The sequence below is a fragment of the Hippocampus guttulatus genome, chromosome 9, assembly GCF_054856545.1.
Source record: "Hippocampus guttulatus isolate MCC_2025c chromosome 9, RoL_Hgut_1.0, whole genome shotgun sequence".
In the NCBI taxonomy this organism is placed as follows: Eukaryota; Metazoa; Chordata; class Actinopteri; order Syngnathiformes; family Syngnathidae; genus Hippocampus; species Hippocampus guttulatus.
Genome location: NC_141269.1, coordinates 12,200,173 through 12,213,642, shown reverse-complemented (window position 1 = coordinate 12,213,642; position 13,470 = coordinate 12,200,173). Strand labels below are relative to the sequence as shown.

Genomic DNA, 13,470 nt, shown 5'->3' with positions numbered 1-13,470 from the left:
TATCTGTTAAAACGGGTTGCCGGTCTTTTGTTATAATGGATCAAAAAAGACGCAAAAAGCAAAACACGGAGTTAATCCTCTATTGTGATGCCTTTATAGCCTTCAAAACTTATAAAGATATTGTCTTCCTGAATAGCGTGGAGATGTTTGCTTGGGATGCAATTAACACATCACATTATTGTAATAGCTGCAGGGTGAGTGACCGATATTGTCAAGATTTTAATGAGATTACTACTCTTAACAATACGGCACATTGATCCAGTGCTTTTATGGTATTCTTATTGGTACTTTTGTCACTTAGAAAAACACCTTTTCAAAATTTTCGCTGCCATGAGGACCAAGATTAGTGATTTAGAGGAGCAGCTCCGCGCCATGAAAGGACAGTATTTAACCATGCAAGCTAGCCGGCCGCAACTCGTAGCTGGCACGGACTCAGAGCAACTTGGCTTAGTTTCTAGCATTCTCCTGGTAATTCCAGAGAAGCCGGAAAAACAGGGAGAATGCTCAACCGTTTTTTTTTAACCAGCTCCGATTTATTCAAACTGCTTCCAGCTCTGAGGTCAGATGTGCTTGAAGCCATTTTAACACAGAGTCAGATATGATGTCATCAACAAGTTTTGCCATGTTTGGTCAGCAGATTCCACATCTAATACGACGGGCCAAATTTATAATATCTGTCGTACATATCAGATACCGCATACTGCATCTTCAAACACAACCTGACATCCTGTGTGGCCTGCCGTCCTTATGTGTAGTATGAGTCGGTTGGTACTGGTACGCTTTAGTACCCGTGGTTCCATGTTAAGGCGGGACCGGTGGCCCAGTGGTTAGCGCGTCGACCTCACAGTGCAGAGGTACCGGGTTCGATTCCAGCTCTGGCCTCCCTGTGTGGAGTTTGCATGTTCTCCCCGTGCCTGCGTGGGTTTTCTCCGGGTACTCCGGTTTCCTCCCACAATCCAAAAACATTCATGGCAGGCTGATTGAACACTCTAAATTGTCCCTAGGTGTGAGTGTGAGCGCGGATGGTTGTTCATCTCTGTGTGCCCTGCGATTAGCTGGGAACCGGTTCAGGGTGTCCCCCGCCTACTACCCGAAGACGGCTGGGATAGGCTCCAGCACCCCCTGCGACCCTTGTGAGGATAAGTGGATCGGAAAATGGATGGATGTTTCCATGTTATTGATTGACCGTGCTGACCAATAGCTCTGAGGAGGCACCAGAGGGTAGTCATGGTTAACTTGTGGTGGTGCAATATGTCTGCGTGAAGGTCGTATTGATTTCCCATCATTAAGGGCAACCTTCACTTTCTTTAGTGACCACTGACCTTTTCATCGAGGTAACATTCTCAACAACAGCACACTTTTTTTCCCCTTCAAAACTGCTGATGGTTGTATATCTATTAGCTGACTTGTGAAGCTGTCCAAGTTACTAAGTGGTACTTGTGAACATTTTCTTGAAAGCTCCACAGCCAAAGAATTACACCTCCAAATGGCAACTATTTACAAATGCTATTTACAAAGATGAGGAAAAATCTGTCGGTAACTTGCAGTCAGCGGCTGTTGATGCCATGCCAACTTCTTGTGTCAAACGTTCGTATTCATCTTTTTGCAAGGTCAGTGCATTCCAATTTTATTTTGGAAAATGAAAACAAGTAAAAACCACCTTTGTGAAGTAGAAATATAAATAAAACAAGTGCTGTGTGGGACACGTTTTTCACCCACACAGCTCTACTGTGAAAGCATATCTTATGTACAGTGTGCGGCATGCTGTGAAACATACGGGTGCATCTTCTAATATGCCTAAAAATTATGTGAAATGTACAATGCATATTTTTTGCAGACTGATAGCTGTGCAGTACTTTAACGAAACAGTGCTTAGTCTTGCTTTCCAAAGAAGATTGTAGTGGGAAGAGAGGAAGGACAGGTGAGACCCTTCAAGTGCTCTCATGAAACTGAGATTTTTTTCCAAGACTTTGCTCTGCGCAAAGTTGCCCAAGTGCGGACCTAAAAATCGGACAAGTTTCGCTGAAAAGGCATTGCAGCACAAATTCAACAAAAAACACTAATGCAGTCTACTCAGTCTTAGTCATTGATAAGTGAAGCTAATAGAAACCACCAGTCTAATGACTTTATGCTTTGTAGAAAGTGCCGACCTTGCAGACATCAACTGAGAGCTTAGCCGCTAAATAAAGACAGATAGAAGCAACTTTGCGCTAGCATGCTGTACAAATGAAAATGCCGAAAGCCTGTTCCTAATAAGTTGCTTTTTTTTCTTTTTTAACATATACTTTTACTCGTAGAACAATATTTTTGGTGTATATTATTTTTAGGTGTGTTTTTGTTTCATTAAAAAAAAAAACTAGCTTGCTGTAATGGCAGCACAGTAAGTCATGGTTAGCATGTCTCACACCATCACAGTCGAGATATTTTGGGTTTGAATCTTAGCTCAGGTCATCTTGTGTGGTGTTTTACTGTGATAGGCATTTGGCTAAATACCTTGATTGACTGTAAAACAAATTAGGAACTAATTAATCAATTACCAGTAATCAATTAAAAAAAGAATTAAATATCTATATTTGGAGGTGCAAATCTGTCTCAGAATTTTGGAATTCCTGCTTTCATGCCTCTGTCGAAAAATAATTAAATATAAAGTCATATTTCTATCATTTTGATAAACTACAATTACAACTCGCAAGTGTTTCCATTTAAGAGAGAATTTTTAACATTTCCGAGGGCTGTTGGTTTTCGTACGCAAACAAATACTTGTCATCCATCTTCTCTAGTTCTTGTCGTTATTCGCATTGCGGATGAGCTGGAACCGATCCAAGATGACTTTGGACAAAACGCAGATTACATCCTTTACTGGGCCCACGCCAATAACAGGACATATGTAAAGAAAAACACATTCACACCTAAGGATAAGATTGAGTCTTCAGTTAACCTACCATGCGTGTTTTTCATGTGGGAGGAAACCGGAATACACAGAGAAGACCATGAAAGCACAGGAATTACCCACAAACTCCACACAGGAAGGTTCATTTGCTAACAGCTTGTCTGCCAAAATTGCACAGGCAATTCCAGCAAAACTTGTTGGGGAAGTGATACATGAAACAAGGAAGAACACATTCATTTGTTGTGAAGATCTAGATAAAGGTGTTAAAACAAAAATTTCATTTCACTCTTCATGAATAGGCTCGTTCACATTGCAGAACTCATTCAAGCAGTTCTCTGCTAACCACGGGTGTTTGCGTGATCTGCTTGTTCACCCACAAAAAAATACCTGGTCTGAGTGTTTCTCCAATAGTCTTTCTAAGTACCTCCAAAGACTTAGCAGAAGATTCGCTGGATGTCCTCATCCCCGAAATGCTTGGAAGAGCAAGCGCGCACATCTTCGTCCGTCCACTTATCGCATTTTTCCCCCATCGTTCTTACAATAGATTAGGTGAGTGAGGAAAGAAAGAAGCACACACTAACAGAATAATGGCAAATTGTTTAATGGCCTCTGCCGATGTGAAAACAACACACCATCCAGTTGATCCATCCAATCGGCATTTGTCAGCACAGCCCTCCCCCTCAAGTGCTCCAGGTAGGCCCACAGAGACTCTTGAGGCTTGGAGGCACTTAAAAAGATTCTCGGGCGAACCTCCTAGACCAGGTAGTATTTTTTTGTGTGCGAACATTGGGGTTACTCAAATTCCCGGGGTTAATCAAGAAGCTGAATGGGCCAATTTGGACTCACTATATGAATTCCACTGTGGGGGATCTGTCCACCTGGATAAGCAAACACAAGTAACTTTTGTTAACAGTTAAACCTTGGCAGAAGGCTATTCTGTTGTTTATTTATTTACTTTAAAAGCAGAAGACATTTCCAAATGACTTTGCGGTGCTCTGCTGAATTAAAAAATATATATTTATAGCATAACAAACACATGTAGTGTTATGGCTTGGCCTCGGTGGAGGTTACTGCTCTACTGGCTGCTTATGCTTTAGTGTGCTGTTTTTTTGTTGGGTTTTTTTTTTTGCACTGATCTGACACTTGCGCTGCTTCAGAGTTGTCTTGATATATGTCCAACCGCGCGGCGACAACAGTCCGACTTCAGTGACCTCATCACATTTTGACCATTCTACCAACCCTCGGAGTGTATGTGGGCACATACACTCCGTATGTGGTGTATGTGGGTGTATATGTGCGCCAAGCGGATAGTTGTATCCATTTGTCCATCTATTTGAGTGCTGTCTGGATGCTATAAAGTTTCTGGCCAAGCACGGCACCGCACTGTGTGATAAGGGCAGTGACAGAACCAGGCCATCTGGAGGCCGGATGAGACCAGATTTAATTCATTCCTTGACTAACTGTCACTCTTCTGTCAACATAGAAAATGATACAATCTGTTTTAACCATTGATTATTATTATTATTTGTTTGCAGTGTGCTGTTTTGTGGTCCACATGAGGTGCCATGAATTTGTCACATTCTCCTGCCCAGGAGCTGATAAGGGGCCAGACACAGATGTAAGTAATTCACTTTGATCTGTCTTAAATGGTTCTGGAAAAAAAACATTCGGGACTGATAATATGATGAGTACATTTCAAATTCAATTTAGCCAGGCGGAATTTTGATGTAAATTAAGTAGGAGATTGGATACATTTTTGCTGGAAATGAGAAACAAACATGGCGAAAAATTTGGAGAATTTGGTATTTAAGACATAAATAAAAATTTGATTTGTCTGGGTTTTTTTTTCAATTTTGAAAGCGATTAATATCTCTGACATTGTTGTGAAAACTCAATCTTTTTCACCCTTCTTAAGCCCGCATCTCACTGAGCGGTTCGTTCAAGGTTGCAAAGGTTTGCAAAGACGTTCGCCAGACATTCGCAAAGAGTTTAAATATTACAAATGGTTTTTGTTGCCACCATCAAATTTTGAACATCTTCATTTTGTGACAATTTGTGAAAATTTCTTTGAAATCCGTTCAAAATTTATTTGTGACAAGATGATGTAAAACTATTTGCGAATGTCTAACGAACGTCATTGCGACCTTGGACGAACCGTGATGAAAAAACATTCGCTGTGTGCGCAAACTTTGCTGCTGCGTGTGATATGGGCTTTAATTATCCCGGCATAATATAGCACATAAAATGTACAAAATAAAGTATTCTTGAGTCACTACAAATAATCTTCTGCACTCTGTCCCAACGCTGTACCGTGACAGGCAGAATAATTCAATTATCTCCCATGTGGCAGAAGATACAATTCATTGAACATAATTTCTATTTGTTGGTGTGCAGATATTTCTCATGTATTCGAATCACCCTCTATGTTTAGACCATTGGTTATACCTGTCATGAAAAAAAAAGAAACTGATCATTGGAGACATGGAACCTGTTGTCAAAATTAAGAATTGCATTTATAAATTGGGGTAAAACCTACAGAACAAATAAAAATATAGTTTGTTCATCTGACCATTTCAATTACATGGATGCATTTTAGCTGCAGTCAAGCAGGTGTAGGATTGACTCCGAGCAGCAGCAGCAGGTGGATAATTTAATTCATTGAATACCAATGTTTCAGTGGGGTCCCTGGGTACTTCCATGAGAAAATGAGATTGAAATATTCTACTTGGTGGGTGCATCACTGTCTCCAAATCTCCAGGAAGAGATTACTCTCGGCCGAGAATGCAGGTTGTGATTTCAAAACCTCTTGAGTTTGCTCCCAGAACAGTGATGGAGTCCAAAGTTTAACTCTAAATAATAACTCTAATCCAGCAGGCGTTAGGGGAAAAATGATTGGCAGATTCGGCTGCCATAAATGGGGATGAGACTTGGAGACAACATTTGAGGCAAATGCTGACAAAACCACCAGACTTGGAACACTAGCATCTTTCCTTCAACTACCGTATTTCTGTAATATTTACCTGTGTAGATCATGACACACACACACACTGTCTCCACAGGTTGGAATATTATTTTTTCGCATCAAAATTCTTTGAGAAACCAAATAATATCTGATTCAATGAGTTCCATCTTTATGGGCTTGTAGTTGCAGGTATGTGCAATCAACCACTGCTTGCCAAGTGTGAAACTCTGCAAGCGTGTCTACTTGGTGGCCATGATGTGTATATTGCCGTATAACCTTTCAGCATTACAGGAGCCCAAATTGGCCTCGGTAACCAGAGACAAGACTGAGTAGTGCCGTTCAAGATCTTTGACAGGTACTGAAATAGAGCTACAAAGATGACATCGAACCCCTCTTAGCCAAAAATAGTTCGAGCTGGGCCAGTTCATGATTCAAACATTTGGAAAGGTTCAAAGAGGTTAATTCGTTTTGGTCCTAATAAAATAATGAGTCTTCTTAGAGTCAATATAAAGAGGTTTTGTGTCTAACTAGTTTGGATTTTTTTTTTGTATCGCTCATCAGTGTTTTTGCTCTCCTATATCCAATTTTTCAGAATGGCTTTAGCAGAAGAAAATATGCCTTCTGGGGTAGGTCAATCCTGATCTGACTCTGATTGAGGTGCTGTGACATGACCTCAAGAGAGAGACAAAATATTGCTGAAGTGAAACATATTTCTAAAGAGGAATGAGTCAAAATTTTTGTCCAGGAGTTGAGATGAGCAGATACAGATAATGTTTGGTTTACTGCTGCCAAAGGCATAACCAATTAAAAATGTTGACATCCTTTTTCTACCATGGATTGTACCATTTACAATTTGTCGTGTGGTGTTTATTACAAGAAAAGTGTATTTGTGTATTGTTGTGACTCAGAGGAAGATCAGATTACATTTTATGACCAATTGATGCAGACATCGCTGTACTTCCAAAGGAATCAATTTTTTTCCGGCAAGTGTATATAGCTGGTTTTCTTCTTCATGTCTTAAGAAGCCCAGAAGGTCACTTCAATATTCTGGTCTGGGGAACCGAGGACCCGTAGGCCACACAGGCTTCATTAGTAGTCACCACACCTGCCCCACAGGGAAACTTCCTGTTTCGAGTGTACTTTTCCAGAGCAGTCTTACTTTTTTTCCACACCGCGCTAAAAAGGCACGTGACGTACTTATCCTGTCTAATCTAACTGCAGTGTCCATCAGAGGGAGTGGATCTGCAGGAGAAATATTTCAGGCTAGCCTCTGTGTTAAAGCAACAGAGTGTTAAACGAGTCTCACACATGACTTCACACTGTCTTCTTGCTTCACTTCATAACTGTTCAATGGCCGTGTACCCAATCTTGGTCTTCCAAAGAAGCATGTACACGGTATCACTTGCTCGAAAGGTATACTCTATTATCTTTTTAATATCCATTTATGTGCGCTTAGTAGTCTTGTTGCCATGGGCAACCACACATACCGGTGTTACATGGCATACTGCCTCCCCGGCAAGCAGTCCAAAAAGAAACTCCCATGGCAAGTAAATTTTCTCAAGATCTGCGGTTTCTAGGCTACCTGCATTGAATGACTAACATTGATGTTTTATAACTCTCATGCTGGAAAAGAATGAGCTTTCGTTGAGAGGCAACCACAAGATCTTTTGGGTCACTACTCAGCTTTCACTGGTAGCTGCGATCAGACTCAGCAAGATGACCATGAGTGCCTTTAAAGCTGCAGGGTGCTTTTAAGGACACCGTGAGCCACACATTTCGTCATCTGAATATTCATGAACATTTATGCACATACTTGCCTCCTTCAATTTACTCAATACTGTTGTTTATTTTGAATTGGATTGGTTAATTCTTGTCAGGCTCTCATTTACATCGCAAAGCTTGGTAGGTGGAACGGCAATGGCTGTGTCACCTACAAAATAGCGTTTCGGCAACATGGCTCAGTGCAATTCTTCCATCCATCAATTTTCAATACCGTTTCTACTCATTATAGTTGTAGGCGAGCTTTGGGCCATCCATGCTGACTTTTGGTGCGAGGGCGCCGTTCTCACTGGACAAGATTGCACCAAAGCCTTGCCTAAATAGGAATTCCTCTCAAGGCGATGGTTTATGTCACTTGTGTGATATTTGCTCGGCTTTCTTGGAACGCCAACAGACTTAGGCATTAAAAATAGAACATCCTAGAACCTGGTAGTAGGAGTTATGGCAAGCTGAGTAGGTAGCATGCCCTGAAAATGGCCAATTGTGATTGAACTCCTGTTTGAATCGATCTGTGGCGAAGAAAACTGAACCGTATTGCTCAGTGGAAACAAGGCTTTATTAGTTCATCTATCTCTTTCTGACTGAGTGTCAAGTGTCATTGCAAGACCACAGGGGGCTGACGCTTGTATTCGCTAAAGCCACTTATTTAACAAAATGCTGCTCTTGTTGACTGGCAGGTGTAACGCAAGCAGCAACAACGGCAACAGCACTTGCAGCATGAATGACTTCATTGTTTTACAGGATAGAAGCATCAATAATGCAGAAGCTCAGCAGATGAAACTGAGAGCTTTGCTGTGCTTGGGTTTGCGCGGGTGCGTTGCTTGCCGCATCAATGATCTCCACTTAACAAGCAGTCTACTGTGTATGACCTGAGGAAATCCACACTGATATGGCCTTTGCCTTCTTTCTCTCACTCTCATATACAATATATATATATATATATATACTGTATATACCTGTATATCTATTCTCTCTCTCTCTCTCTCTCTCTCTCTCTCTCTCTCTCTCTCTCTCTCTCTCTCTCTCTCTCTCTCTATATATATATATACACACACACCTGTATATCTATTCTCTCTCTATATACAGTATATATCTATATATTAGGAGGAGACAAGGAGACAGTTTTGACAGAAACGTGTTGGCCTGAAAAACAATCATAAAAAAACAAACAAAAAAAAAAAACTCAGAGCACACACAGCATCATTACAAGCAGCCTGGTTGCAACTATAAAACCAGATTAGACGTGGGGCTAAATGACATCATGTGCGCCACAGGGATGGTTGCTTGTCACAGGCAAGAGACGCTGTCATCAGTTATGCGCTTCCTTCAAGCAAGGGGAGGGTTTTGGCTATCTTTTTAAAACAGACAAATGACACCCCACAGTGATGTTTTTCATTTCACAAGGCACCTGGCAGTGCAAAACAGAAGGGACACAGAGTTGCAACTATGACATGACCTGTGATGCAATGAAACGAAAAGCACTGACTTGTACAGCAAACAGATGAGGTTTGCTTGTCAACTGTGGTGCAACTGATCATCTTCGGTGCGGATCACATGCCACCGTTTGGCACGCACGTGGTCCATGGATTGGTTGGTGAAAAAGAAAATTGTGCATGCCGACGTGCAGGTGGCATGTTGAATCCACATTGACTGTCGTCAAAACTATTGGTAGTCACGTATAGCTGAGGAAGAGAGGAACCTGAAAACTCACCTGGATCATGTAGATCACATGTATGAGAACATTTTGGTAACCCTGTAAAATACAGTGATGACAATTGTTACAAGGACACCAAGCTAAGCTGTGGGCATGGGAAGGTTATACAGCATGACTAAATATGAGCAGAATATGATTGTCGATTGTGGGCGCCCGATGTTCTGTCTGTTGCCCGAAACCTCAGTCCGAAATCACGTCGGGGTCACCAATTGTTGGGGGAAGAGCGGCCTTTCTCTTCCTCCGCGTGTTCGTTAATTTCGGATGATGAGGATGTTGGTGAACCAGATAAAGGCTGGAGTCGATGTACAGTACCTTGAAGAGTTTAATTTTCTTTTCTGCAGTTTACGAATCGATTCGGGCTCCTCAGAGTCTCAGATCTCGTCAGAAGAGCGTAGAGAAAATACAGACATGAGATTATATAGAGACAATATGATAATAAGAGGCGGGGAGGTACGCCTCTCATGCAAATCCCGGAAACAAAGAAAGTAACATGACATCTGACCCGGTGTGGCTGGAAGAAGTTGGGAGAGGCGAGGTGTGACCAAACCACCACTACCCACCATTTGGTGTGATGGCAAGTTCCAGAACCCTGCTGTGCATACATCCTGAGATGAGAGTTCTTCCCAGGGGGGCTTAACAACAATCAGGGACCTACCCAAGATGCGGGGGAACAACAGAGGACACTTGGGGGACCGTTAATCAACCAAGGAGGAAGAAGATAAGATTCGACACTACATACGTTGTTTTAAGTGTGCAAACAGATGTTCAGGAAAGAGACTGGGATCAATAGTACTCATAGAAAAGCGCAGTCCCTCAATAACTGCAACACAGAAACTAAAGATAACAGTTCCTCTTTTGATGTTGACATGTCCTCTGGAGGGGTCCTGAAAGTGGTCGGGGAGAGGGGGTACCAAAGGTGATCGTAATCACTGTAAACAGGAAATACCTTCAATAACTTTCTACATTGTTTCTTTCAAGTGTCTGAACAAACACAACCATCAGAGAGGTATAACACTTTAGTGATCTAATCTAACTAAGAGGAGAGGAATAATACTGTAACAATTGAGAGGACTAATACTGTAACAATCAAATCTAACTAACAGAGAGGAATAACACTTTGTCGATCAAATCTAACTAAGAGGAGCGGAACAATACTGTAACAATGATGACACTCTGAAGATTTGCTGTGAAAAAGGAAATGCAAGGGACTGTTCATTGCTGTCTGCATTTTTAATTATCTTTATCAGGTTCCTTCCAGTTTTCCGAGTTTAACATACTTTATCTAAATGGCTTATATGATAATCTTTACTAATGTAGATGACCTTAGACGTTCCACTAACATTCTATGGTAAAATAAAGCCTGTAGCTGCTCTACGTGTGATGCAGTTTTTTTTTTTTGCATTCTGTCTCCGAATCAGATGCATTGATTTGGATTGTCTCATGGCTCCCCACTGTTCTCATTGAACTTTCTCCCACAGTCCAAATGAACCATCCGCTTTCTATACCATTTGTCCTCATTAGAGTTCCAGTTGATTTGCTGGGGGGGCACCCCGGTCAGCGGTCAACTGCGCGGAACATGTAAACAAGCAACTTTTCACCCTTAAATTTTCACCTATAGACAATTCAGTCTTCAATGAACCTAACATGCATGTTTTTGAAATGTGAGAGAAAACCGAGGCACCCACGCAAGCAGGAACCCAGAATAACAAATTCACCATCCTACCATGTTAGATTCAATAATAACTATTTGGTAAGTGCCTATCTGTTTGTATGTGTGGACTGACCGACTAGTGATCAGTCCACAGTGAAGTTGCCCCTCCTGAAGTCAACCGCCACACTCCAGCTGCTTTGTCACCGTGACTGAACCGAATGAGCGCTATTGGAATGAATAAACTAACAAGTTGGGCCAAACTGTTCTTAAAATGTCACATATCATTTCGTGCATTGCTTGCAGATAAATGTTAACAGTTAGCACACAGGAAGGAAAACCCCCCGTGAGCTGCAGTGGCAACCTGCCCACCCTCTCAGCACTCATCAGCTTAGTGAAAGGCCAAGAGGAATGAGGGTGGTGATTTATGGGCTAAAAATAGTAGCCCTGTCTAGCCTAACACCTCCAGTCGAGATAGATGATAACTCCAGCTTGTTCTCTACTGACTAACCTTTTAAACTTTAGTTCCGCTTGTCTTAGTTGCTGAAAAGGGAGCATTAGTAGCCAGCCAATACTCTGTGTATTCTTCCAAGGTGTCGGATAAATGCTCTTGCTTTTTTTTTTTTCTTTAAATGCGTCTGTGAGTGAAAGGGGACTTGAGATAAATGTGATTAATGTGACGTGAAGTGTAATTGAAATGTGAAGCTCTGCAGTGTACTAATATTGACAGAGGCATGTGTCAAAGTGACACTTTCAATTATTGTCGCAATGTTATCAAGGGCCGCATGAATTAGCGTTGACAATAACTGTTTCAATTGGTAGCAGAAATGGGCCTATTAGTTAAAGAGCTCTGAAATATATTTTGAGAATTGGAAAATGACTTACTGATTTACAGTATGTAGAAAATCTGGACGACTATCGACAAAATTACCTTAAACAGTGCATTACAGTTACTTGGTTTGACTGAACGGTTTGCGTTTTACTGAGTTGTTGACCAATCTGATTAGCGTAGATAGCAACCTTAGCTGGAATTAATCACTCAACCATATTTCAAACCATGGGCATCAAAACTACAATCTGAAGTTTTCCATTTATTTTATGAAGCATTTGTCCTCATTCGGGTTGTGGTTAAATCCTATCCCAGTTGACTTTTGCAAGAAAGGGGGTTCATCCTGAAAGGTTGCATGCCAATCACAGCGGCACATACACAACAGACAACTATTCACAGTCTCGATTACACTGATGGATAATTGAGAGTGTTAAATTAACATACTGGATATCGGAGGAAACCCCAGCATGCAAACACCACACAGAGATTCGTACCTGAAACCTCTCAACCCAAAGGCAGATGTGCTAACCTGCAGCCAGGTCACCTCTCATGATGCATTAGCAGTAGAATTCCAATGTCTGCTAATGCTATTGTTCAGAGTTATACTAACATTGTTGCACACCATCACCGGACCAAATGCAAGTTTATGACTGAGTTTAGTGACACAAGAATGGTTTCAAGTAAATTACACTTGATAATCCAAGGGGAGCCATGTTGCATTGAAAATCACGTTAAAAGCTTGGGCTTGGTGCAAGGAAAAACCTCCAATCAGCTCCCTGACAAATGTCACCTCGTGGGAGATCATGGTTAAAAAGGGGAAAAAAAATCAGATGGGAGAATCAGATGGGAATCTGTGGATCGAATTAAAAGATATCGGGCAATAATGAGAGACGTGTAGTGACAATGGGTGTGTTTCATGTTGCTCACAAACAGGCTGCAAAATGCCACACTAGGTGGGACTCTTTTGACTCTGCGGGATGCAGGCAGGTTTTATTGGCTACTTCTCCTCTTTGATGATCATCTGGGTTCATTCTATGACTCACAGTGCATTGCACTTCATTAAACGAGCTACCGGTACTTTTTGCAGTGGATAAGAGATTTACTACCCTAACCGAAAAAAAAAGAAGCCTTTAGTAGTATTCATGTTCAAGTTATTTTACAGTCTTATGCAAAATATTTTTAATGGGTTATCAACCCGTTTGACACGGTGTAACAGTTTCTAAAAAGAGAGACGGATGCATCACTGCTGATATTCCTGGAAACCATCACATATTCAGACTGAAGTGTCCACCCCAATAAATCAGTATACCGTTTTATTTATTCAACACTTAAAGGACTGAGTTCTCGATCTAAAAGTGATGATGGCTAGATGCACTGAAAGACCAAATCATTAGCACATCTATTTTCAATCACAAGTGGCCTTCTGACGGCTTCGATTGCGCTAATGAACTCCAAAAGAAAGCTACTTCAAACAAAAAATGTTTACTTTACATTATTTCTAAGCAACTTTTTTTTTTTTGATCCGCTTTTGATGAGAAGGCCCTTGCTCAGCATCAGCTCTTCATTAACAAGGCTGCCTGATGTCCTGCTCGCTAATGAAGCTGGCTTGGCGTGTGCGGCTAATTATCTTACATCAGTGGGCAGACCC

At 41.4% G+C, this 13,470-nt stretch overlaps 1 protein-coding gene across 1 annotated transcript in view; it reads left to right on the top strand.

Moving 5' to 3' along the window:
- The window catches only part of LOC147200350 (protein kinase C alpha type-like), a 97,248-nt gene that overhangs the window by 32,827 nt on the left and 50,951 nt on the right, over positions 1-13,470 (top strand). The window contains exon 3 of the mRNA XM_086120771.1: positions 4,426-4,508. Within this exon, the coding sequence (XP_085976897.1) occupies positions 4,426-4,508 (83 nt within the window). The remainder of the gene's footprint in view (positions 1-4,425; positions 4,509-13,470) is intronic.